The 25,869-nt window shown below is 43.0% G+C and overlaps 2 protein-coding genes across 11 annotated transcripts in view; one reads left to right on the top strand and one right to left on the bottom strand.

The window, feature by feature from the left end:
* The window catches only part of celf4 (CUGBP, Elav-like family member 4), a 50,813-nt gene extending 41,246 nt beyond the window's left edge, over positions 1 to 9,567 (top strand). The window contains exons 4-14 of one of the 5 annotated variants that reach the window (XM_028971330.1): positions 677 to 805; positions 1,183 to 1,262; positions 1,430 to 1,570; positions 2,019 to 2,157; positions 2,258 to 2,410; positions 2,834 to 2,929; positions 3,398 to 3,460; positions 3,689 to 3,766; positions 4,851 to 4,994; positions 6,735 to 6,917; positions 7,545 to 9,567. In XM_028971330.1, coding sequence (XP_028827163.1) covers positions 677 to 805; positions 1,183 to 1,262; positions 1,430 to 1,570; positions 2,019 to 2,157; positions 2,258 to 2,410; positions 2,834 to 2,929; positions 3,398 to 3,460; positions 3,689 to 3,766; positions 4,851 to 4,994; positions 6,735 to 6,862 — 1,151 coding nt within the window. In that variant the 3' untranslated portion in view covers positions 6,863 to 6,917; positions 7,545 to 9,567. The other 4 variants (XM_028971332.1, XM_028971329.1, XM_028971334.1 and 1 more) reach the window with 4 other exon arrangements.
* A 2,576-nt stretch (positions 9,568 to 12,143) lies between these two features.
* On the bottom strand, positions 12,144 to 25,849 carry kiaa1328 (KIAA1328 ortholog). 6 transcript variants are annotated; one of them, XR_003749289.1, is made up of 12 exons: positions 25,771 to 25,848; positions 25,476 to 25,511; positions 25,136 to 25,353; positions 24,883 to 24,971; positions 24,661 to 24,776; positions 20,312 to 20,430; positions 19,238 to 19,740; positions 18,718 to 18,819; positions 18,112 to 18,179; positions 17,928 to 18,027; positions 16,682 to 16,898; positions 12,380 to 12,488 (listed from the first exon to the last, which is right to left on the bottom strand). XR_003749289.1 is itself a non-coding variant. In XM_028974750.1 (12 exons), the coding sequence occupies exons 1-11, from the start codon at positions 25,829 to 25,831 to the stop codon at positions 16,014 to 16,016; spliced, it is 1,518 nt and encodes a 505-aa protein (XP_028830583.1). In that variant the 5' UTR covers positions 25,832 to 25,848; the 3' UTR covers positions 12,440 to 12,488; positions 16,012 to 16,013. The 6 variants fall into 6 exon arrangements, 5 of the variants coding, with proteins under 5 accessions (XP_028830581.1, XP_028830580.1, XP_028830584.1 ...); XM_028974750.1 differs by lacking the exon at positions 16,682 to 16,898 and adding an exon at positions 16,012 to 16,119 and having other exon boundaries at positions 12,440 to 12,488; XM_028974748.1 differs by lacking the exon at positions 16,682 to 16,898 and having other exon boundaries at positions 12,144 to 12,488; positions 25,774 to 25,849.
* Between the last annotated feature and the right edge of the window lie 20 nt (positions 25,850 to 25,869).

Raw genomic sequence — 25,869 nt, 5'->3', positions numbered from 1 at the left:
GCGCACATTATATATGCCAGCGAGTTGTCTCCGTGCCCATCGTCGAGACACAGACTCTTCAAGGACACGGTGTACACACACATGCAGGCGCACACACATACACACAACATTTGAGGTGCTGTGCTATTAATTTCAGTTCAGTTGAGCGCATCATCGATAGCCATTGACAGAATGCACCGTTATTAGCAATTTATTCTAAGGTCCAGGAAGGCACTAGGTACGAAGGGCGTTACTTTCCTAGTGGCATTAGGTGCAGCTCTACGTGCAAGGGTGGAGCTTTTTTTTTTTTACATAATTAAACAGATAAAGCAAAAAAGAAAGCCAATCTTTCATGATGTCTGCAGGTATAAATCCTCCAGAATGCGGAAGTTGCATGCTTGAGAGCTGTTTTCCCGTTTGAAACTTCATTCGTGGGAACATGATTAAAGAGCGTGTCCTGGGCGCCAGAAACAATGAAAGACCAACAGTAGTGTGAATCCTGAGTTCGTCTTACAAGCCCCACACTTAGCAGCGTATAGTGCTGGGCCTAGTGCCACTTTTAAAAAAAAATAGTACGATCCTGCATTCTTACTCCTGGAGTGAAAATATTTTTAAATACGGTTTCATGTGAGCATCATTCCGATGACATGGAGGTATAGCTCTTAAGTCGAGCCACATCCTGCGGTTGTCGTTTCAGAAGACAGAAAGCTCTTTGTGGGCATGCTGAACAAGCAGCAGTGTGAGGATGACGTGAGGCGTCTTTTCGAGTCCTTCGGTGGCATTGAGGAGTGCACCATTCTTAGAGGTCCAGATGGAAACAGCAAAGGTATAAAACTGAGGTGATATTTTAGTGGCAGTCATTTTTGGATAATTTATAAGCACTGTGCTGGTTTTTATTGGCATTTTGACCGAATGAAAAATAAGTGGAAAACTTTATTGATTAAACAAGTAGACTGCACTGCTGGAGGCTCAGACAGTTTGTCTTTGAAGTTCATGACAAGCAGGGCTGTAAGTTGGGTTCAGTCTCAAGATGAGTCAGGTGTTTCTTCATTTTCCTATAATATTGTAATATTGTATGTTCTTTTTTTATGTCAAAAAGACAAGTAATCAAATCATCAATTTACCGTTTGGACATACTGGTCTGCAAAATATTCAATATTCAACTGTTTATGTAAATGTATTGATTTTTTTTCTCTTGCTCAGGCTGTGCATTTGTAAAATACTCATCACACTCAGAAGCCCAAGCAGCCATTAATGCACTACATGGCAGCCAAACCATGCCGGTGAGGAGAGAGATGTGTGTGTGTGTGTGTGTGTGTGTGGTCATTGTACAGAATGCATTAGTGTGTGTGTCACGCGGTGGTAAGAACGGACACGAGAGTAATTCTTCTACGTGTGTTTATGTGCAGTGAGTGTCAAGTCTGACCTATAAATGCATTTACCTGTACAGGGTGCCTCCTCCAGTCTGGTGGTGAAGTTTGCAGACACAGATAAAGAGCGCACCATCCGGCGCATGCAACAGATGGCTGGCCAGATGGGGATCTTTAACCCCATGGCCCTGCAGTTTGGAGCCTATGGAGCTTATGCCCAGGCAAGAACCCTGTCTGTCTGTCCACCTCTCTCTATCATTCGTTTCCAGGCATATTTGTTTCAGTTCTCCCCAAGCATTGCTAAGATTCAATATAAATTCCATAAGGCAATACAATACAATACAATCCCAGTTTTAATAGATTCTCTCAACACGGCTAGTTTGTTACTTTTACACGTACATTATGATCAAGACCTTGAAGTTATCAGATTTCAGGAAAAAAAAATTTATGATAGCTCTATGTATCTAAAGACTGTCCTGGCCTCTCATGGCAACAAAATATTGTGGATTCATTAAATGTAAATATTGAATGACATAATCATTATGAATCATTAATACATACTGTCGGTTCAACAATAACAATAGTAGTTTGAATGTTCTGTCTTGCTTCCTTTTTGTTTCACCGCCCCTCCTCTCTCTCTCTCTCTCTCTCTCTCTCTGTCCCTTGCAGGTCCAGCAGCAGGCAGCGTTGATGGCATCTGTAGGGCAAGGCGGGTATCTCAGCCCAATGGCTGCATTTGCAGCCGCTCAGATGCAACACATGGCCACTATTAATGGTCTGCCAGGAGCACCACTGACCCCAACGTCAGGTAACGCTCCTTCACGTCCGACACGCGACTACTTCATGGGCTGACACGTTCCTGTAAAAGCACCACTGATGGTCCTGTTGCTGCCCTCCCCACCGCTCAGGTGGCAGCACTCCCCCTGGCATCACAGCTCCGACGGTGACCAGCATCCCCTCTCCCATCAGTGTGAATAGCTTCACTGGCCTACCCCCTCCTCAGGCCAATGGTCAGCCCCCAGCTGAGGCCGTCTTCACCAACGGCATTCACCCCTACCCAGGTATCGCGCGGCGGTGACATCATTTGATCGGGACTAAAAATATATTGAACGTTATAATTCATGCAGACTAAATAAGAGTATTTACTTGTGAAATTAAATCTAGTTCAAGTGTACTTCTGTACTTCTGAACGTTGCCCAGCATGTTTCCTGCAGTGTCTGATGGCTTTTTAAAAATATAATCCTATGTGACTTTGTACACATAATTATAAAAGTAGTTACTGTGATCATTCAGGACACATTGCTTCACCGAGGTTTGGATGTTTGGGCTGAGCTACCAGTTATTTTCTAGCTGCATTCACAAATGTAGCGTTGCTAACATCACTGTAAACTCTCATTTCACCATCATCAAAAAGATCATGCAAGGTAGCATTTCTATCATCGCGAATGAAGCAGCGGACGCGTCCGTCTGTGCTTTTGTCTCAGTCCTGCAGGAGGTGGTCTTTAGGGAGGACTCGGAGAAGGGTCCACGGAGCTGTTACGGGGTTCAGGGCAGCTGCTTCCTCTCCTCTCTTTCTGAAGGTACCATGAGTGTGTTTCAGTGCTGTATGCGTGTAAGAGTACTGTGTGTGTGAGGCGATTCAGGAATGCCTGAGTCCTCTGGTTTAGCTGCCCTGCCGTTTTTTTTTTTTGCTTATGTTGGCACAGATAGTGACTGAAAATTCTGTGTGCGTGTGTGTGTGGATGCATAAATGCAGGGGCACAGGCATGATTGATGTGTGTGTATGCAGGGCCAGGTCGTTACTGTTTTGGCTCGGTACGTGGTGGTGGCTTCTTCAGCTTTCGGGCGAAGCCTCGTTTCGGATAAAAACAGGTTTGCGAGACAGGGAGAAAGTCATAAGCAGCGAACGGGGAGAGACCGAGGCAAGGAGACAGAGAGGAACGTTTCAGTGTGCACTGAGACTAAACACACCCTGTGGGCCTGTTTGCACGGACTAAATTGCTTGTTTTTTTCCGTCCCCTGTTCCTTCTCGCCTTCTCTCTCTGCAGCTCAGAGTCCGACTGCGGCTGACCCCCTCCAACAGGCTTATGCTGGAGTCCAGCAATATGCAGGTCTGTTCCTCATGGCTGAATTTGTGTGCTTATGTGTAAGATAAAAAAAAAGAACTAAAGAATTACTGCAGTGCAGAGTTAAATATACATACAGTGGTCATGCAGCAGTGGACATTTTTGCCTCATGACCATATATATAGAATAATCAGTCATTCCCTTTATTGTTTTATGGGGTCATGTGTGTGCGTGTACGTTCATCTAACAGGTTGTGTGTGTGTGTCTTAGCAGCCTACCCAGGTGCATACGGCCAGATCAGTCAGGCCTTCCCTCAGCCAGCTCCACTCATCCCACAGCAGCAGAGAGAAGGTGAGGAACACACAGAGAAATGGAGGCTGTCACGCAGTGCCATTGCTACAAGCAGAACAAAAATCTTTTTAAAGATATATTCCCCACTGCAGCATGCATAGCAAATATCCTTAGCAGTCAATTCATGTGTTTAAATAAGTGTAAGTTTTATAGTCAGGATCATTTATTCATAATTATTCCTCGGCCTAGCTGAATACTTCAACTGAATTTGAGCATCATTTTGTAGTGTAGGTGGATTCTCCATAGGGGCACACAGAGCTATTGCAATGGGGGAGCATGTTGTTTAACAATGTCGCTTTTAATAATTCCCCTGTAAAGGTAATTTGTGACTTTATTGATTCTGCTTTGTTTAGTATGAATTACATTACATTATTTACAAAAGGTGGACCGTGGAGAAAAGGTTTGTGAACTAATGACATGGGTAATTTTGATCTTCATATTTCGTCGGGTCCTTATTAAATGAAACACAATGAAACAGCTGCTTTATCATGCTTCCTACAAAATCAATATGGTCTCTAAGAAATGTCAAGCTAACAGAACACACAGGCTTTCCTTAACTATTTATTCTTAAATGTTTTTTGGCTTGAACCTTTGAACAAACTTGTATTGATCATATGTGGGTATTTGCTGCTTAGATTCTAGGGGATCCTCATTAATAAAAAATGTTATAGGTTGATTCCATGGGCCTTAATTTGAAGGTGTTGGATGGTAAGTCTTAAATATAATGTGAAATATGTATGTATTAATATATAAATATGCCATAAATATGCTCCCTCCCTAATAAGAAGATGGAAAATAGCTCAGTGTTTTGTCATTAGATGAGAAATTTAAACAGGGCCCCATGTCACATGCTGTTCAGCGTTCACTGATTACAGCTTGATAATGTTTTCTGAAGGCATAAGGAACTCCCCTAATGTTTTTTCTCAACGTGAAATACATTGGTTAAGAAGTTCCACCATGGCCATGATGAAAACAGAGCCAAAATATTTCGGCTATGCTTTCTCCATGTGCACTCGCTGCTGTGCTCACCTTCACTCTCTGTCTCTCTGTGTCGTTCTCTCGCCCTCTCTCTCTCTCTCTGCAGGGCCAGAGGGCTGTAACCTGTTCATCTATCACCTCCCTCAGGAGTTTGGGGATGGCGAGCTGATGCAGATGTTCCTGCCTTTCGGTAATGTCATCTCCTCCAAAGTGTTTGTGGATCGCGCGACAAACCAAAGTAAATGCTTTGGTGGGTAAAAACGATTAGACACTTAACGACTGTAAAGACTATTATTATTATTACCATTACTATTCTCTCCCTGATAACTCTTTTACCATTTCCTTACCACAGCCAAGCTTTGAACTTGTGAAAGTGCGAGGGCGTAGCAACAGCAGCTGTTTCAGTTTTCTCCACACCATGGAGATCGTGTTGGCACCATTGTAGGAGCTTTTGTTTGTGGAACAATTACATTACAAGCCTATAGTTGTGTGTCTGGGTTTATTAGTGTCTTATTTTACATTGTTCTTTGTCGGCAAGCATTGAGGCTGAAATTTGATGGGTCAAATATACATACTTAAATACATTTACCCGGTGTCCAGGGTCCTTGTGGAAGGAACGTAATCAGTGCACAGTCTCGATGGTAGTTATGGTCTTTTTCTCCGATCTTCAGAGATGGCGTGTGGCTTGAATGGCATTGAATCGTTCATTTGTCTGAGGTCCAGTGGCTGAAATGTCCAATCCTACCAAGGCCAAACGGCATAGCATAATAGACCCAGGCAAACACAGCAGTGTCTGATATCAATTTCACTTTACGACGTTTGCAGAAGCCGAGCATTTGTTTTTGTGGATTTCCCATTCTCTGCAGCATGACGGAGCAGACTGATGATGAGGTGCAGGAAATAACTTATTTCAACTCGCCATGAAATTTGGTAGGACAACAACAACAAAAAAAACGTTCATTTAGACGAATTTCACGGCAAGGAGCGATTGTGTTTCAGTGCATTCGTGTCCTGAAATGCCTCTAGTTTTTTTCTTATGCAACCCAGAGACAACCACAATCCCCTTTGTGCATTCCAACGATTCGGATTGTTCATTTGGTCCTTTGTCATCCCCCGGAAGCTGGAGCAGATATTAAATAGGCATTGCAGGCTACGTGCCTCATGGCGTCGACTCAGTCTGGACAGGAAAAGATGGTTTGGATAAATCTTTATTAAAGTGGCACTCATTTTGGTAAATACAAGGTTTCAAGGGATGCACGAGGAACCACATCACATCTTCGGAGGATTCATTGGTGAAAAGAAAGCAGTGAGCGTAAATCCAGTAGAGACGGTGGCTTTGCTCTCGCGGGCCAGAAGGACACAGGAGATGCAGTGTAGTGTGGACCGAGCCATTGCTGCAGCTGGGTGGAAGAAGGCAGGAGCACCAGATGATGGGCACTAGGCACTAGTTGTATTTCATATCAGAGCCAAAAAGGCCAAAAAGGCCAACCCTTAAGCACCCTGTGACTGGTTTCTGTTTCTGAGCTCGTAGTTTATCGTGTGAAGTGGTACACGGTGTTGTAGTTTGCATGTTCACTCCTTGTGCTGTTGGTGATTTACCTCCTTTTGTATGTTTTATTGGCATTATTTGGTGCATACGTTTCCTTTTAATGAGTGTTGTGCTATGCTCAAACCTAAATTGTGTACTGGTTTGGAAAGTTACATGTGTTCTCCTCTTCTCTTCTTCATTCTATCCTCCCCAGATCACACCTTCTGTCTTGTAATCATCCAGCACACACTTTTTCTTTTTCTGACCCTAACTTTATACTTTTTTCCGTCATTCTGTTTCCTCTACATTCTTCCTTAAAATCAGACCTTGTAGCTCCATCTATCAGTTCTGACTTTTCTTCCTGACTGCTAACGTCTTTTTCTTCTTGTTCTGTCTATCTTTTCCTCTCTTTCTTTCTCCCCTTCCCCCCTCTCTTGCTCTCTCTTTCTCTCTCTCCCTCAGGCTTTGTGAGTTTTGACAACCCGGCCAGCGCCCAGGCCGCCATCCAGTCAATGAACGGGTTTCAGATTGGCATGAAGAGGCTGAAGGTGCAGCTTAAACGGCCAAAGGATGCCAACCGCCCATATTAGTCCCGCCTCCACCCTGGGAGGCAAACTCCAACGTTGTGTGTACAGGGAATAACAGGTAACTCAACTGTTGTCCAAAAATGTGTGTTTCTTTTGCATCTAGAGCCACCCATTCTGAAAAAAAAAAAATTCCGGTGCACGGACAGTGCCGCTAATTAATCATTTAAGGCATACGGCTTAATAGAGAAAACGTCCATTTGTGTTCAGTTAATGCAACCTTGCCATTCCGCACAACACCGCACACAACGCTGCGCCTTCCTCGCCTTCTGCGCCCGGCGGGGAAAGATCGATGAAAGTCGTTTATTTAGCATGCTGTCGGCTCCTAACAGGAGCGAGTTATTACCCTGTTAGAGAGGCATCTGTGGGTCCGTGCATACCCCTAACAACAGTCCAACAAAAGCAATCAATACGACTCCAACACGGTGTTCACCACAGGGGCCTTCGTTCCAACCATGACGCTCACGCTGCTCCAGACTACCCAGCGGCCTGCCGCTCATGAAAGGAACACACACTGAGGGCTATTGGAGGGAATTCGCTTTGCATTAATTGTGTGGAGTCACAGTCGAAGGCCTTTAATTAACATCTGAGTGAACGAAAAGAAATGTGTTGGCTAACTAATACCATTTGTTTATTATGCGGACGTGTAATGAATAATTGTTCATGTCTCGATATTTCTCTCTTTTAGGTTTTTGTACAGCAGGTTCACGAATCTAAAGTAAGACTCAAAAACAACCAGATCATTGGATGGATTGGAGAAGATGGGAATCTGAAATTGAGGTTGAACATGGAGAATGGAGCTGCCCTGAAATGAGTGGGCCTTTCACGTGGGAAATGGGACGTTTTGCTCAATTCCCTTCCAGTCTTCGGATGTTTTTTTATTTTCTCTTAGGACAACACAGAATTACGTAATGAATAAGAAAAAAGAAGCAACAGATGCCCATGCAGCTTTGAAGATAAAAACACCAAGAAAACTTCAAGATGAAAACTTTTTAAAAATTCAATTTTAGGGGGAAATGAAATACTGTGGGGGATTGTCTTTGGGGACAAATACAAAAAAAAAGAAAGAAAGAAAAGAAAGAAAGAAAAAACATTTTTGAAAGAAAAAAACTGGGGGGGAAAAAACTTTTTTGGAAAAGTGGAAGAACCTTTTGAAGGATGTGACAATTCAGGACACAAACGTTGTTTCGTTTTGGGGATGGCCATCTTTATCTTGGAGTGCCTGTCCGTTTCCAGGGGCTACGGTTGCAACAGCGACAGCCTTCTGGGAGAATACCTGTCATTCCTTAGTTGTTTAGGGACCAAAAGACCAAGCCTTTTTACTGCTGAAAGACTTGTAGCTGTAACATATGTCGGACCACTGCTTCTCTTTTACTGTGCCAATCGGTTTAAAGAGTTGTATTTAAACAAAAAATATATAGGTAGAATATAAATAAATATATATAAATATATGTATTCATACATATATATTGCTGATAGGCTTTTGAATGCTGGCAAAACAATTTCAGATTAACCAGTGACTTTGCTAGTTTACACTTCCTGCTACAAAAATGAAAATTATTTATTTTTTCTCTTATTTATTTTATTTTGGCTCATTTTTTCCCTTCTTGGTTGAGAGGAAGGGTTGCATGGTGAGGGTTGATCAGATCGCAGCCTTACCTTACCTTTTATAGCTGCATATCCTAACCTTGTAGTTCAGAAAGCATTGACAGTTTGAAATATACAAACTCCTTTATATTTACAGTACATATATACATGTATAGCAAAGCATTCATGTATGTGTATGTGTGTGTACGTGTGCTCACACACACACACACACACACATAAATATATACTCCTACATATGGTGTATATGTATGGACACTGGCATATTAATCCTCGATCTCATATATGTATTTATATGCATATATTTTATATATGTGTGTATATATCTAGAAACGGCTATTGGATAAGTAGAGCTGTCCTTTTTGTAGATTTTAGCTGGAGTTTGAAGCACTGCTCTGCTTGGACTTAACCACTGGCAGCTCTTGCATCGCAGGCATTCCTCTGTCTCTGACGAAAACATATATGCCAACGCACACAACACGTGTGACTACTCTTATGTGTACATATCTGTATATGCTACTTTAAAAAAAAAAATGCAAAAAGGTATTATTAAGCAAACTTGAAGAAGGTCAGGCTAAAGTATCAGGACATTTTGTTTTTCTTATCAAGAGAAAAAGACTTTACACAAGAGCCTAAGCATATCTGCCTCTCTACCCAGTGGACTTGACACACACACACACACACACTCACACACACAGAAACATACGCATAGACACAAAAAGCGCTTATACGGTGCATTGTGAAGGCACAAAAAGACCCAACTGCACACGCTGATTGGAACGGTCGGTGCCCTTGTAAATGAGAAATCAGATCTGTCGTGCTTTTAAGTGTGTGAGGTAGCATTGACCTGTCGACACGATCAGGTGTTTATCGCTCGCCCTAACACGTGTGACATTGAACACTGTGTCCGCAAGCATCGCTCACAGCCAATGATTACGATGATGTCAACCGCACTGGTCCGGTGCAGCAGACTAGATTATGTAGAGAGCCACCGAACAAGACGCTACAGTTAATTCATGTACACACAGTTAGCATGTGGACCAGTTCCATGGTCTTTTTTTTAGGTAAAGCTGCACGAAAAAAAAAAAAAAAAAGGGGCATTACGTTTAGTCCAGAGTAGGCACAGGTCCGAAATAAAACAAGAACATTTACAAGCCCCGCACGAATGGGAGGAGATCCGGCGGGATGGTAAAATGTGGGAATAATGTAGCTACGGTCGACCCTTGAAGCGGCAGCCGTACGGCTCTGCAGATGATTTGCAAATACGTCGGTCGATTCTGCTGTACACGTAATGGACCGACGTCTTCTGGCTACAGCAGTGACACCGTTTGATTGTGGAAGGAAGGGGGCCGAAGGGGCGTTTCATCCTCTCAGCAGCCCTGCTTTTTACTTCCTACTTCGCATTTCCTACTGTGCAACCTAAGAGATTCAGACAAGCTCCAAGAATGTCATATATATATATATATATATATATATATATATATATATATATATATATATATATATATATATATATATATATATATATATATAAAAAAAAAACCTATCCATGAAGCCATCCTGACATCCTGCCCAATGCAACCTGTCTGTTCTTCTTCTGTTCCTCTCAGACATCCCATCCCTTCTATAACACCGTCACTTGTCTGTTCTGTCTGGCGTTCGAGGTCCGTCAGCATTTGACCCCGGTCCCTTCATTCTGCTGCAACTGTTTACATAACGACCAGATATAAATACAGATAACACACAACCAAGGAACCAGAACAGAATTTATTATAAATATATATAAATATATACATAAACGAATGAATATACTGTACATTTCTTTTTGGGCTCAGTTTTCTTCTGTACATAGATTTGCATATTTTATAGGACTTTTTTCTTCTATCTACAAGGTCTGGTTGAATCAGAAAAAATAAACTTTAAATATTTGAAAAACAAAAACAGAGAAAAGAATAAAAGAGTAGTATTCAGTGAGAGCAAAACTTGAGGTTGTAGAATGTTGTGATGATGAAAGATGATTTTACACATGAAGTGAGGGAGAGCATCAAATTCAATTGAGACACACACAAGCACACACACACACACACACACACACACGCAAGCATAAAACATGTTGGCCTACATGCTACATTGATTTGTTTACATGCTACTAATTTATTATTAATGTATTTATTTTGTATGAAGTATTTATTTAATATATTTATTACAGATCACATTTCTATGAGTATGAGTTTATGGGTTTGAAGATGAAGACACTTTGGAAAAATATTTTTTTTAAAACTTGTTTTATATTGTAGAACACAGGTTGGGTCACCTGAGGAATCTAGAACATTCCGTCACACGGTGTTCTGTTTTACTGTCATGTTCAGCTGTTCTGATGTTCCTTTTATTCCACACACATAACTCCACCCCCTATAACAACAATGCAAACCTTCCGTCTCAGACACAAACTATGAAATTTGGTAACCACTCTTTTTTTCTTCAGTTCCTTGAACAACAACACACTGGTCTGTTGTGGAGGATGGACAGGAAATCGAATAGTATGAATAAAAACACAAAACCTTAACACTCAGCACAGTGGTTGAGTATTGTGTGTGGAACACTGGCCTTTCTGCCTTAAAAATAAATATCTCAATATATAAAAGGCAGAGCCGGGATCGGTTCATTACAATTGCAACAAGCCTATGATTGGTCAGAATGCTTTGCTGCTCCTGCTGTTTCTCCAATTGGTGCATTCCTGGGTTTATTTATTTCTACATTAATTTTGTAATTTTACTGAATGATGCGTCTCCGCTTAGCCCAATAATAAAGCACAGTCTACAATAACTCCTCATTGGCTGTGCTGAATTTCTTCTTTAGTCCCGGCTGCATTCCCAGGAAGGGTGAAGGATCAAGATGGCGGTTGCCTCTCTGCCATCTTCACTACCACAGTCCCAGACACACCAACTGGTTCCACACATTCCTGCTATCCATTCTCCAACTGGGTCATGAGAATTCGCTCCTCAATGCAGACCTCCTGTACAAGTTCTACAGAATTTTCTGACAATTTTTAACCAAAGACTAGTAAACTATGAAATAACATGCGAGGCTTTGACATTTATGACAGAGTAGCTCTCAACCACCTTCCATATTTTAGTCTTCATAGGAGCTTCTGTGACAATGTAGCACTTTATTGTTTAAATTCATCGAAATATCTTCCATCGTAGCTTTAGTGTCCATAGTCTGTGCATGCCAAATTGGGATTCAAAAAAAGAGAACTGAACCCTGGAATGTCTACCAGCCTACAGACACTTTACCGATATAAATGTTGAGCAACTTGGCATTTAATGAATTCAAGTAGTTCAACCCTCACCAAACTGACAGTAGAAGCACTTAGAAGGCTGTAGTAGAAGGCTGCTGGCTGGACACCTCTGGGTGGTGAAATGGCGTCTACACAGACGTGACAACAGAACAGCAACATTACGGGGCTGCACCGAACATCCTGAGTGATCAGGTCAGACCAAACGGGGTAGACGTGATAGTCACAGTCTGTAACTGCATTAGAGTTTAAAAAAAAAAAAAAAAAAAACTATGAATAATATGAACAAACAAACTTCTGTCAGATTAAGTATGACAGCCAGGCAGTGCTCACTGTAAAGTGATGAATGTAAAAACTCACCTCACACACAAACAAAAATAACCCTTACCCTTCAATAAATTTTAATAAAACACAGACATTAAAAACTTTTGAAAGCACTGAGCGATGACTAAAAAAAAATGAACAAAAGAAAAGGTTGGAAAGGTTGGAGACGAGCAGGATAAAAAGGCCACAGACATCGATCAACAGATGAAGAAAATGTCCTCGAGTATCTGGCTCTCTTCAGGGTTGGCCTGGTGAGAGTAGGACTGTCTCGTGGGGGAGAACAGACTCTTTCTGGGAGGGCGAGAGGCGCTCAGGGGCCACCGCGGTAGGTGGGGTCTGTAGCTTTGATCCGGCACAGAGACGGGGCTGAAAATCTCCAGCAGCTCGATCGTGGAAGAGTCAAGCCTGCAGCAGACAGAGACATTAGGGACACATCAATCAGGCCAGTAAATAAATAAACAAATAAGCCACTCTGGACGCGTGTGAGTGGGTTATAAGTGTGTTGTGTTGCACGGTTTAGCCTTACCTTCTAAGTAAGGTTCTACTTCACCATCTAACAGTCAGTGCAGACAGGTATACACACACACCGGTAAACATGCAGGAGACTTTGAGTGACAGGCTCAGATCCCGCACTCAGACACCCACCCAGTTCTATCTTCATTACACACAGACGCTGCCAGTGGAGCAAGTGCCGCAGCTCGGAACGTCTGTGCCTACAGCGGCGCAGCAGCCAATAACAGGGCTGCGCCGTGACAAATAACTAGTGTCTACTCACATGCAGACACAGAGCAGCCGCAAAAGCATCAGCGCGCGCGCACACACACACACACACACACACACACTCTCCCTCTCTCTGAGCCTCACCACAGCAGTAGGGGATGATACCACATGGAAAAGAAATTGAAGCCTGAGTAACTAAATCAGTCTTCTTCATTCAGCTTCCTTCTGTCAATAGCACTTAGCGTGGAGAGAATGAATGAGCAGGTGTGTGTGTGTGTGTGTGTGTGTGTGTGTGTGTGTGTGTGTGCTTACATGCAAGCAAGCAAGAAAGGAGAGGTTGACGGGGAGGGACTCTGGCAAGAACCCCTTCCTTGAAAATGTGAGAATTTGCATATTTATTTGTTGATTTATTTAATGGACGGCATCTCAAATAGCCATCCATCAACATATGACACCCCCCCCCCCCAATATGAATAATGCATGCCTCCCCGCCGGTCACAATCTATAACCGAGCGAAGGGTGGAGGGTGGTGGGGGGAGTCTGGGGCTTATCAAAGGCAGGAGAGAATGCTAATGGTAATGCCAGGCCTCAACGGCAAAATCCTGACTGTTCCTGCAGCCTGGAGCCCTGGCTGGCCACTTAACAGTAAATATTAACAGTTTAGAGAATATATTTATACCCCTACCCACGCTCTACTTTAGGTGCTTCTCATAGTCGGGTTGCAAGAGTTTTCACTAGAAAGCAGAAATAATGTAGGCATTAAGTGAAGTGAAAGTGAAGTGATTGTCATTGTGAACACATCAAAATGGGTCCTCTGCTTTTAACAATCACACTTAGTGAGCAGTGGGCAGCCGTGACAGGCGCCCGGGGAGTAGTGTGTGGGGATGGTACTTTGCTCGGTGGCACCTTGGTGGCACAGGATTCAAACCAGCAATCTTCTGATTACGGGGCCGCTTCCTTAACCGCTAGGTCACCACTGTTATTATAAATATGTTATTATATTTCCCTTGGGATAACACTCTGATCTGATGTATTGTAATCAATGTACAAGGAGTATAAATTTGCTGTCCACTCAAAATTTTAAAAACACATCCAGTCTAAACTAAAAAAGTGAAAATTAGGGCTGCACGATTTGGTGAAAAAGACATGTTGCAATTATTGGGTTCAATATTGCGATATGCGATTGCGATTGCGATATGATAAAGGACACTTGCTTGTATAACAATGAAAAGTCGCATACAACTTACTAATAGTGAAATGTTTAATTTCAAAGTAAAACATACAAACTACTTATAACAACTTGAAATGCCCAGTGCTTTCAAAATACAATATTCTACAAAATTAAATAAATCACAAAAAACTCTTTTACATTACTGTCGAACGACAAACCCTGGTAAGGCTAAACAACTGTTTTGATTATATTTGGCCATTATAAAATCATGCCACGTATTATAGTTCTTACGTTTAACCAAAATGTTGTTTGGAGGTGACTTGAACACAGGGATGCATAGCTTTGCTAGATTAGCTAAGGTTAAGATTTGTAAACTGAGGTGAATTTCTTTAGGAAACCTTCAAAGTTTGAGAAAAGTTAACTAAACAGCTAAGAACAGTCTAAATAGTTAATGCCTACGTTTAGCCAAAACGTTGTTTGGAGGCTGACTTGAACACAGGAATGCATAGCTTTGCTAGCTTAGCCTAGCTTAGCTAAGGTTAAGACTTATAAAACGGGATTTTATAATGGCCAAATATATTCAAAACAATTGTCCAGCCTTATCTATGAAGTGTAATCCCCCGGGATCTGGTTTGGAGCGTACATCACAGCCTGTCGCAATATGGCGGCGACGTTGACGTACGTGTACCCATATGTCTATGTGAGTCACGAATCTGAGGTCTCCATTGAACTAAATCGAAAGTCATGTGACCAAACAAGTCACATTTAAATCGCAGCTTTTTGCATTCATGTAATCGCACAGACTGACATCGCGATTACGATTGTGATTAGATTAATCGTGCAGCACTAGTGAAAATATCCAAATCGTGCACATTTAGCCATTGGTTAGACTGGTTAGTATTACACATTCTCTCATACTGGTGACTGCAAGCTCAACATGGTACCTCATGATGGCCTAGGCCAGGGGTCGGCGACCTTTAACACTCAAAGAGCCATTTTAACCTGGTTTCCACAAAAGAAAGTACGGGAGGCGCAAATTCTTTTTGACATGTAAAGCAAAGATAACACTGCATATATTATTTTTACATTTATGCTATGTATTAAGTTTGGCTTTCATTTTGAAAGACACCTTCAACTCAGATTTAAAGTATTAATATGCAGAAAACTAAAGCTGACAATAGAAAGTGACTATTGTAGTGGCACGGGTGGAGAGCCAGGGTTGGATGGTAGTAACGTAGTGGGCAAGAACAGACCCTGGTTCAAACCTCATTTACTACCATTGTGTCCCTGAGCAAGACACTTAACCCTGAGTGTCCCCTGGGGGACTGTCCCTGTAACTAATTATTATAAGTCTCTCTGGATAAGGGGGATTGATAAATGCCAGAAATGTAAATGGTTTGCAGAGGGTGAACACCGCCAGAATGCAGTTTTTTTTTTTTTACTAGCTAGCTGGATTTCACACGTAGAAGCCGATGACGTGACTAAAGTTAAAAACACGGAAAACGGATAAAAATATCACATTTATATATTAATTTTCAAAAGTCACAAGGAGCACGAACCGTTTTGCTGAGCGTTACAGCAAATCAAAGCATCCACACGGGTGTTCAGTGCCAGCGTTCAGATGGCGTCAAATAAACCCTGCATGCAAAGTTTCCTTTGTCTGTCTATCTGCCGAAATCGCAACAAACGTTACAGCGACGAGCGTTAAACAGAGTCCAGTGAACACCAGTGAAATGCCAATCCAAAAAGCCAGCTTGGCCACTGTTTTCAAACTGGCGGCCTAGTCAGTGATCACTGTTCCGTTGACTGGCGGCCTGAAATTGCCTCAGACACGTCATGTCAGGTGTGACCAGGTTTATCCTGTGGAAGGGAGGATGAGGAGGAGGTTTGGGAAAACTCCATCAAGGCTACAGCGGCTCATGCCCCCAGTGAACAGCTGAGCATTCAGTGATGTGCTGTCTGGCACGCACACAAGCGGCATTATTCTCACAAACACACACACACACATTCACCTTGCAGCCTTACACTCTCACCCACATTCAATTGTGTACTTTTGCTCTCAGTCTCTCGCTCGCGCACACGTACGTCCCTACAGATCTTCGGACTGAGTCCCACCGCTCCGCTGTTACAGTGGAAGCCCTCCGTCTGTGTGAAAACAAAACCCTTAAAATGACACGCGCCATTGATTAGCTCAAATCAGACGAGTGCTGAATTATTCAGCAGCTCTGCCGCTGGACCACCATCAAATATTAATGGGTCGAAAGCAGCCCTGCTCCAGCAGCGTCGTTAAGATAAGCAGCGGGGCCACACAGGACCAAGAACACAGGTACAGGCGAGAGGGTGAGCGAGTGAAATGATATTCTGTTTAAAATGCAGAACAGGGGTTAAATCCCTGATGGGGTGATGGAAGTGGGGGAGAAGTAAAAAAAAAAATATATATATATATATATATATATATATATATATATATATATATACACACACACACACACACCTTTCTTTGTAGTTAATATAAATTCTTTCGAGTCAATAATTTGGAGCCCCCTGGGTAAGTGTGGCATGACATCCTTGAGGATTCTGCCTAATATAAATTTACTGCTTCTGGGTGTCCACCACCATGGAGCCCGGGGGGGGGCAATGGAAGAAGGTGACCTGGTCTGACACATCGTATTTTCTTCTACATCATGTAGATGGCAACCTCGCTTACCTGGGGACCGCGTGGCACCAGGATGAGCAACCGGGGTCCTGCCACGCCCCTTGGTGTAAATGGTATTACCTGGTGCCAGCGTGCTCGTTCAGCAGAATGTGTAATAAAGCCACCTTCAACGAGTCAACGGTCCAGTTTGGACAATTACATGCCCATTAAAGGCAGTTTTTGGTGTTGGACTCTTGGCTGCGCTGCGCTGTCTGTGCAGACACCTTTTCTATAACAAAGAGAATGAAGGGTTTTCAGCCGTTTATGCTGCTTTACCTCACACAGGACCACCATTCACATCTTTCATTTGGGACACCCCAGGTTTGGAGGAATGGGAGGAGGTGAAATTAAACATGAAGTGGAACCGTGGACGCCACTGATCTTGTTAAATCGGCGAGGCACATACTGCAATAATAATATATAAGTCTGATATTCTTGCAAATTAAAAACAAGTGCAGGCTGCTTCTTCCAACTGCGCTTCACATTAAGTGAAAAAGACACACACACACAAGGAGTAAAAGAGGGGGGATGCAAAGACAACATGCTGTCTCATTATCTGTTGTTCCACATAGGAATGGGGGGAGAAGAGGAACAAAAAAAAAAAAAAAAAAATGTAATGAATTTCTCTCTTTATCTCTGGGAGTAATGTCTCACACTAGTGGTCAGATTCACCTCCCCCACCCAGCCCCCATTTCTTCTTATTAAAAGGGGAGCGAGAGAGAAAGGAGAAAATTCAGACTCCTGCCAGGCTGCCTAATGCAGCTCAGCTGGTCTGAAGTCAGTCTCCTCCCTTCTTCACAAAGGCCCATTTCATCCTGTTTTCCTGAAACAGTTACCCTTCAACTCCTGGTAGGCTGAAGCTAAAAGGGTCCTGGTGTAATTCTGCTGAGTGACAAAACATATGATTTTGTTCCCTGGGCCAAAAAGTCATGGTGGAACTCCTTCAAATCAAAAAAAGAAAATGGTGCAGGTCTTTTAATTTTCAACCTGTGTGTGTTAAATAAACCTATAATAAAAAAAAGAACCTCTTTTGTGTTGTAAAAAAAAACATCTACTGAAATGCACTGTAATGTACTTGTATCAAATGCAGTAAATGCAGTATCAGGGCAAATCGGAGCTCCTCCCAGAAAACTGGGTTAAAAAGCTGAGGGTGTGAAACAGGGTTGTTCAGGGACCGAGTGTGTCCCTATTGGACTTGAACGCTTACGCATGACAATTGGAATATGCTGCATTTGAAGGCTAAAGGGTAGTGTCTCACCTGGAAGGTGGGGTGAGGGGGGTATGAGTCGGTGGGAATGGAGCATGTCTCAGCATGGGGGAAGTACCCATGTCTCTCTTAGTTGTGAGTGTAGCTCCGGCTAGAGTACAAAAACACAACAGGTTATGTCTGCTGGTTTGTATGAGTGTTTCCGTACATATTCATAAGTAAAGATGGACCTCACCTTGTGAGTGATTGACATGCATTTGACCTTTCCGTTCATCTTGAGCCAAAGCTCTTTCTATGATCTCACTGTGGGATGAAAATAAATAAATAAATAATGTTTCTTTCATCCAACTGGCATACCAAAAAAAAAAAAATTTGCAATTTCAAATTACATATTTAGCATTTCACCCAGGCACCTGCACCTTGTCAACCAGGCTCCACCCCATGTCTAAAAGGTGGTAGTAGCCTAGTGGGTACACTCGCCTGTGAACCAGAAGACCCAGGTTCAAATCCCTCTTACTACCATTGTGTCCCTGAGCAAGACACTTAAGGTTAAGTTGCTCCAGGGAGACTGTCCCTGATTGTAAGTCGCTCTGGATAAGGGCGTATGGTAAATGCCAGAAATGTAAACATTCATTTACATTTACAGCATTTATCAGACGCCTTATCCTTAACTACAGTCAGTAGTTACAGTATGTGGGGGTAGTATGTGGGGTTTGAACCTGGGTCTTCTGGTTCATAGGCGAGCTAGTAACTGTGAATGCACTGGACATATACCACATATTCAAAAGTTGGTCACCCACATTTTTATAAATTGAAACGTTCATGAAATCCTTTTATTTACCTGTGCACGGCAAGTTTGCTGCTGTTTGGGGGGACAGGGCTCAGAGTGGCAGTATTAGGGTCTGTAAGAAGCGGTTCCTCTGAAGGCACTGTCTGGTGATTGCTTAAAAAAAAATAATAATGAAAGGCCTCAAAATCAACACTGCTTAAAATGTACATATACAACAGTTCATTAGCACTGGATTGGTCATTTAGATGCAGAATTTACAGCTCATGTGTTACAGAATATGTGTTATCGATATGCTGAGTTCTGACACCATCCAGTTCATATTTCTCTTTTTTTTTATATATATATATAATAAATATATATAACTTTAAGGAATCTTTTCTTATTATTAATAGCATAATTAACCCGCAATCTAGAATTCTGATGCAACTGAAATCCTTAATTTCCCAGACTTTGCTCACATTCCTTCCGAATTTTTTACTGATTGAGTTTTCATTCTCTGAACCATTTTTAGTCCCTGATGGCACAATACTTCATCAAGGACAACCCACCAGTCTTCCAGCACCACACCGACCTGTTGTGCCCCGCCCGTGCCAGCTGCAACTCCTTCTGCTGCTGCTGAAGACTCTCCTCATGCAGAGCCAGCTTCTGCTGCAGCCTCTCCCTCTCTTCCTCCAGCTTCCTCTTTTGCTCCAACAGCTGCCTGCTCTTCTCCTCCCAGTCCTCCAAGCCCACAGGGGGCACTGGCTCCCTTCTTGCGCTTCCACCGCTCCCGATCAAGGACTCCTGAATCTCCCGAGTCCCTTGTTGTCCTGAGGTGGTGTTAACAGGGCCTTCTCTGTTGGAGTTTCGCCCTCCCGAAGGAGCCCTCGGTGCTTGTAGAGGCGGGTCCGTCTCACTGCCAGCTGTGCAGGAAGGCACAGCAGGGGTGGCACCGCAGGCACAAGACTGGAACCCGCCCCTGGAACTGGACTTTGGGGCGGGGAGGTTGCGGTAAGGGGCATCGAAACATCCACCTTTTACCCCGGCACAGCAACACCTGCTGGAACCCCGCTCACTTCTGGAGGACCTGGAAGACTAGGCATGGGGAAGGGAGGGGGAGGGACGTGGCGAAGAGAAGAGAGGACATGGGTGAACTTCACCTCCTGAACGCCATAATAATCTAAACAGGAAAAGTGGCAAGTAAGCATGAAGCACTAAACGCAGGCGGAGGTCAGGGGTTGTTGCAGCCAGCAATGAGCATGCAGGCTGAGCGCCCGCGGTCCCGGGGATAACTGAGTCGCCAACTAATTAAGGCAGGTGTCAAAGGTCACGCAAACAGGCATTACTCAAACTGAAGGTTCCTCTGGGGACAAGAAGCAGCTCGGAAGCGCAGAAGGCAGAATGGATCACCTGCACGCACGCACATATTTTACGAGGACAGAGGAGTAAATATTTGCATAAATGTGTATGAAGCTTTTTGAATGGCAAACTTTGAACCTTAAACAAAAGATTAAAATTTTACCACAGATTTTCTTTATCAATACTAATTAAGTTTTCTTAGGGGGACAAGAATAGGTTTATTATTATTAAGATTTACTTAATAATAATTTAGTAAATTATTTTTGACACATATACACACACACACACACACACACACACACACTACCTTGTGGTGAGAGTCTCTCCTCCTGGCAAGAGACTGATTAAGTCTCTCCTTCTGTTCTGAGAGGTATTGCTGGTACAAAGTCAACAGCTGCTGACACTCGCGATACTGCTGCTGCATACCTGGGTCAGAGGTCAAGGGCCAGCAATGAACAGACCTTAATCATATGGCAGTTTCACACACTGCACCGAACTGGATAACAAATAGCCAGAATAATGGCTACGCCAGTGTTATGAAGTGTCGTTTGGCACTGCCTCGGCCCACTAAGGGCTCCTTCACTGAGAACATTCCAAAGAAAAGTACTCACTTCGGCCAAAAGCAAAACTACAATCAGAGAACTTTATTAATCGCGAAGGGAACTGCTTCCCGGAGAAAATTGGAAAGGGCAAGCTTGGGACAAATTTGGGAGAGTAGAGTAAAACTGAGATTGTACCACGCAGTGTAAAATGCACCAGAGGGGGTCCAGACAGGCATCAGCAGTTTAAATAACGTTCATGCAACGTTTCTGTTTTTCAGGCCAACGCGTGAGACAGAGACTTCCATTTGCTCAACAGGCTTCCATAGCGGTAGAAAATCTACAAAAAGGTATTAGGAGAGCATACACTTGGGATTAAATTTCATGCGCCGGTAGCCATAGAAACAATGAAAATCTGTGCGCTCGAATGCTGTGGACAAACTCAGCTACACAAACCAAAAAAAAGTGGAATGTTTCTGTTGCATTAAATATTTATCAGTGCCTCTGATCAGGGCTGTGTTCATGTGCGGCCTGACTCTTAATGAACAGTTTATTTATGAGCAGAGTGGCAGGTACAACACTGATCAGCACCGAATCATCAGCCAGACCGCTGCTTCTACAGCTTGGGACTGTGTTCTGGGCCGTGGCCGAGAGTACAGCACTTGGCGGCGTTAACAGCACTCGTCAAAACTATACCTACAGGACCGAGGGTTACGTTCAACTAAAAAAAAAAAAACACATGGAAAAAAAAAAAGGAGATATGAGCCTCTCCCTGGTCAAAAAGCATTTCAATAAACAGACGTGATTTCAGATCCAGTCCAGACTTACAATTTTTTGAATATGCACGTTTGGCTGAATGCTTAATGGCATTTCTTTACGCCTCGATTAACACACTTGTACTTCTTTATACTGTCTGTAAAGTTGGCAGTATAAAATGTGCAAAAACGGCGCTCCCGTTTTAAACTCTCTTTCCATAACCGCAACAAGTCCTACTCGGGGGACGCCGCTGCAGGAGCCCAGACCGGAATACTGCATTCGCTCAGGGCGGGGCACCAATCCACCACAGGCCGCGCGCTCACGGTGTGAAGTTGCCAATCCACCAAGCGCAAATGCCTCATTAAAATAATATTCCAACTCGTCCTCAGCATGTTGACACTGAACAATGGCGTGACTAGAGAAACTTTTCCACAACTTTCTCCGCCCTAATCTAAACGGGCAGAAGCAGTCAAAGACACCAACTATGGGCGGGGCAGTAAACCAGCCGCTCAAGAGGTCTAAACCCATTAGCCAGCTGCCCAGACCCGCTCAGGCTGAGCCTGAAACCGTTTATTTGTTCACTTGTGGATATAAGCCTGACTGCGTTAACGCATTAGGGCCGAGGCGTTGCGCTGTAATCTGGGCCTGCTGCAGCGCTGCTGATAAGATTCTCTCCCACGCTGCACCGGGGCGCGCCACGCCGCAGCTCCGAGGTTCTTCACCTGGCCCTCGTCCAATCACAGAAACTCACACGGGGCCCTTATATCAGCGGAGAAATACGTGAGGTACGCCTTCCGGGCCGCCCCCCCCCCCCTCCTACACACATCCAAAAATATACACAACTAGCGTGCGCATTCCATATTTCAGACAGCCGCTGTCAGAGTGATGCACTTCCCCGTCAGCGCGGGCTGAAATAAAATAATGAAACCCCACCTCAAGGTGGAACGAAAATCGTATAGGAGAGAATATGTTAGCACAGCCAGTGCCAAACAAGACGCCGTGCAGCTTTGTGTGTGTGTGTGTGTGTGTGTGTGTGGTGATGTAAATCAATGCAAGGACAGTTTACACAACTGCCGCCTGAACCGAAATGCGTGTGAAAAATCTACTGATGGGTTTCCCGCTACAAATATGATTACAGTTTATTCGTCCTGGACGTGCGGTTTGTAGTCTTCAATAATAACTTGTTTCTGGATAAATACGAGTTTAAAAAAAAAAAAAAAAAGATTAAAAAAAAAAGAAAATACACATTGAGTGTCATTGGCCATTTTAAACGCCTAGGTCAATTATTAAAAGTCAATACTGCAAAACACACAGCAAGTGAGCTATTAAGTAGAGGAACTCCCCAGCCTTTAAACAGACTATATTATGCTAAGATCAGTGCTACGCTGCGGCGCTTGTAGACCTTAAACTTTTATGTAAACATATACCTGAATCTTGACGCAAAAACTAACTGCTCTTTCCTTTGGTGTGTAATTATTTCTGTCGCCCGCAATCATTAAAAATGGGAGGAGCCCAATGGTGATTGACAGCTCTCAATTTAAACTTGTTGTTAAAATTGTTAATAAGGTCAGGTGTATGATCAGCATTAAAATATTGTTTCTTTCTCGTTTCTGTCAGAAAATCCCCCCCTCTTAATGTGCATCACTGGGCCTCGCCCCAGTGCCCAGATTCCCCACAGTGGCAGTCTGAGAACCAAAGACGCAGAAATCTTCAGCACAACATATTCATACGGTCACTGCAAAAAGTATGAACGAGGCGGAAACCAAAAATATCCTTTTCTTATTATTGCACCACAATGATTACACATATTTTGTGACTTGATCACTGCTGATTTCAATACTGAACTGCCAGTGTAAATGCACGCTAGATGCAGGATGAGACGAGATAAACAGCTCTCTTCTGCGAGACGTGCGCTTTTAATTCTTTAATGCAAATTCCAGGCGAAGAACAACTGGCAGCGCCGACCGCCTGTAATGGAATTCACTGTCAGGAGACGTGGGGAGCAATGCCAAAGCAGGGCTGAATAAATTCCTCATTTCATTCTGAACATGAGCTCCTTAACTTCTTCCAGCGTGTGGAATTTAAGTAATGATTTCACCAATCTCTTCTAGCCAAACAACAGGGAGATATTTCCTCACCACCCTTCCCGATAACCCCGATCCTGGCAGATAGCATAGGCGGGGTTGCTTGGAAGATTATACTTCATACGATGCGCTTGCCTTTGGTTTCCCCTCAACCTTCATGCAGCATTTTAAACGCTTTACTCTCTGAGGGGTGTTTAGAGCCAGGCTATCTCCGCAGGGTGCTCTCATAGCGCACACCTTGTGCTAAAATCTCTTTTTAATGGGGCTTAGGCCGTTGGTGCAAATGCCAAGGCCGAGAGCTAGAGTGCGTTTAATTGAGTTGTGTGTACTTAATTCCTCCGCACTGCTGCCAACTGTGCCGTTCAGCAGCCGGTGATCACTGTTCATACTTCACACAGATTTCATGGTGGAAAGAAAAAGAAGAAGAAGAAGAAGAAGAAGAAGAAGAAGAAGAGGAAAAAAAAAAAAAAAACCTGACGCTGTGCTGTGTTCTCCTGAACCGGGCAGACGTGACCAAAGATCTCTCTCACTTATCTTTTCACTGCAATTAATAAAAATCAAGGTACCCAGAAGTACCGCAGAAGTACCCAGCCCAACCACGTAATCTGAAAGTTTGAATAAGACAATTATTATAACAGTTATAATAGGCCATTTTGGCAGGGAGGACAAATGTAAAAATATACGTGAAATATATTTTAAAAAGTGTCAATTTAATACATATCACACAGATATGGACCAACTACGTTCTATCAATAGAAATCCAGACACCAAGCAGCTACAGCTGACAGACTATCATTGGTTAACAGCACCACCTACTGTCTGCAGAGCTGAGGTTCAACAAAGATATTAAACACAATAATGTGAGGATAGTAGTTATCAATACAAAACTCTCACCCCTCAGTCAAGAGTACAAGTTCTAAACACAAGAATAACTGCAAAACAGGCACAGCAAAAGCTGAAAAAAAAATTGGATTATCATTCCAAAACTAAACCAGTCACAAAAGTGACAGTATTAATTTAAAATTGCAGTCCAGAGCAACTACCGAGCAAAGATTGTGCGTTTTGTGTATGTTGCTCAGCTATGACCAGCTACCAGCGTATAAGAGCAGTACTATTACGTTAAACAATGAATAAATAAATAAAACTCCCTATTTGATCTCTATTCGACATTCCCTAGCACTCCTCTTTTATTCTTTCTTGTGTATTGAGTAGGTTTTGTATAAGTGTCTCCAATGTGAAGCCAGTCTGTGTGTGAATATGTATATAAGAAAGGATACTCTCTCTCTCCTGTATGATAAGATGGTTTTGCTTCTCCAGTGCATCGATTTTTCTTTCAAATGTCTCCTGTTCATCCTTCAGTTTCTGCATTGATACATCCTTCTCTTCGCTCACTCTGCAGACAACATGCACAAATGCACAAGGAAGTTAGGTACATTTGGACTTCTTTGGAGATCAGTCTATTCTTTCCAGATTCAAAAAGAGGGAAAAATAAATGTTGCCTGGCCAGTTCCTGAATTAGATTAGCGATGCGTCGTTTGTCCTCTGGACAGAGGTCTTTCAGAGAGGGCCTGGTGCCTGCCAAGATGGTCTGAATCAGTGGCACAAAAGAAAACATTTTATATATCCTACATGAGCATTCATATCATGAAAACCAAACAGGTCCTAGAGCAAAGATTTAACCCTGACTGCAGACAAACCATGACAAATGATCTTAATTCTCCCTTGATGCAAATCAGAAGGTTCACAGCTCACCTGCGACAGACCAACTACAGGAGGCACCAAGATGGGGACGGAGGTTCTGGTTGAGTTCGTCTTGGAATCAGAGGAGGATTTCAGTGGCATTTTGCCCACTGATGCGCTAGAGGAAATATTGGTTGGGTTCTTCCTGACTCCTCGCTCATTGCCAGGCCCTGCTTTGTGACCTCTGACCCTTGATTGATGTTTTGCACCGCTTGTGTTCCGGCTCACACCTGCATGAATATTCAAAGAAAATAAACATTTTGCAGCTGATTGAAAGTGATAAGGTGAAATTTTAAAAAATGTCCTTTGATCCTCAATTATTCTAAAGGTCCATAAAAGCCAATTGTCTTACCCGGTACAAAGACTACAGACTGCAGTTCATCTGATTCTGTTTGAGTTAAGGAAGTGAAAGGGTATAATTAGACAAACAAGCACTAAACACTAACTTAGGAACAGATCTTTATTCCTTTATTAATATATTAAAAGCATACACATTTAATCAAGCAAATGAGAGCAACTCGTCTAATGTGAACTAATCAATCTTACTAAACAACTTTAACAACCTAGAACATAAAAATACCGACAAATACACACAGATCATTAGAAAATAGCACCGTGCATTAGTGCTTGTAGAATGTAAGGGATACCACCATAACTCCAAGAAATCCCGGGCCTGTTCTGAATTCTGCCCTCCGCAACCACCGCCATGTTGAACCAACCGCCACTTTCCGGCAATCCCGCGGACT

This window comes from Denticeps clupeoides, chromosome 3 (assembly GCF_900700375.1).
Source record: "Denticeps clupeoides chromosome 3, fDenClu1.1, whole genome shotgun sequence".
Classification (NCBI taxonomy): Eukaryota; Metazoa; Chordata; class Actinopteri; order Clupeiformes; family Denticipitidae; genus Denticeps; species Denticeps clupeoides.
The sequence above is the reverse complement of the archived record's forward strand: the minus strand, read 5'-3'. Positions and strand labels throughout refer to the sequence as shown.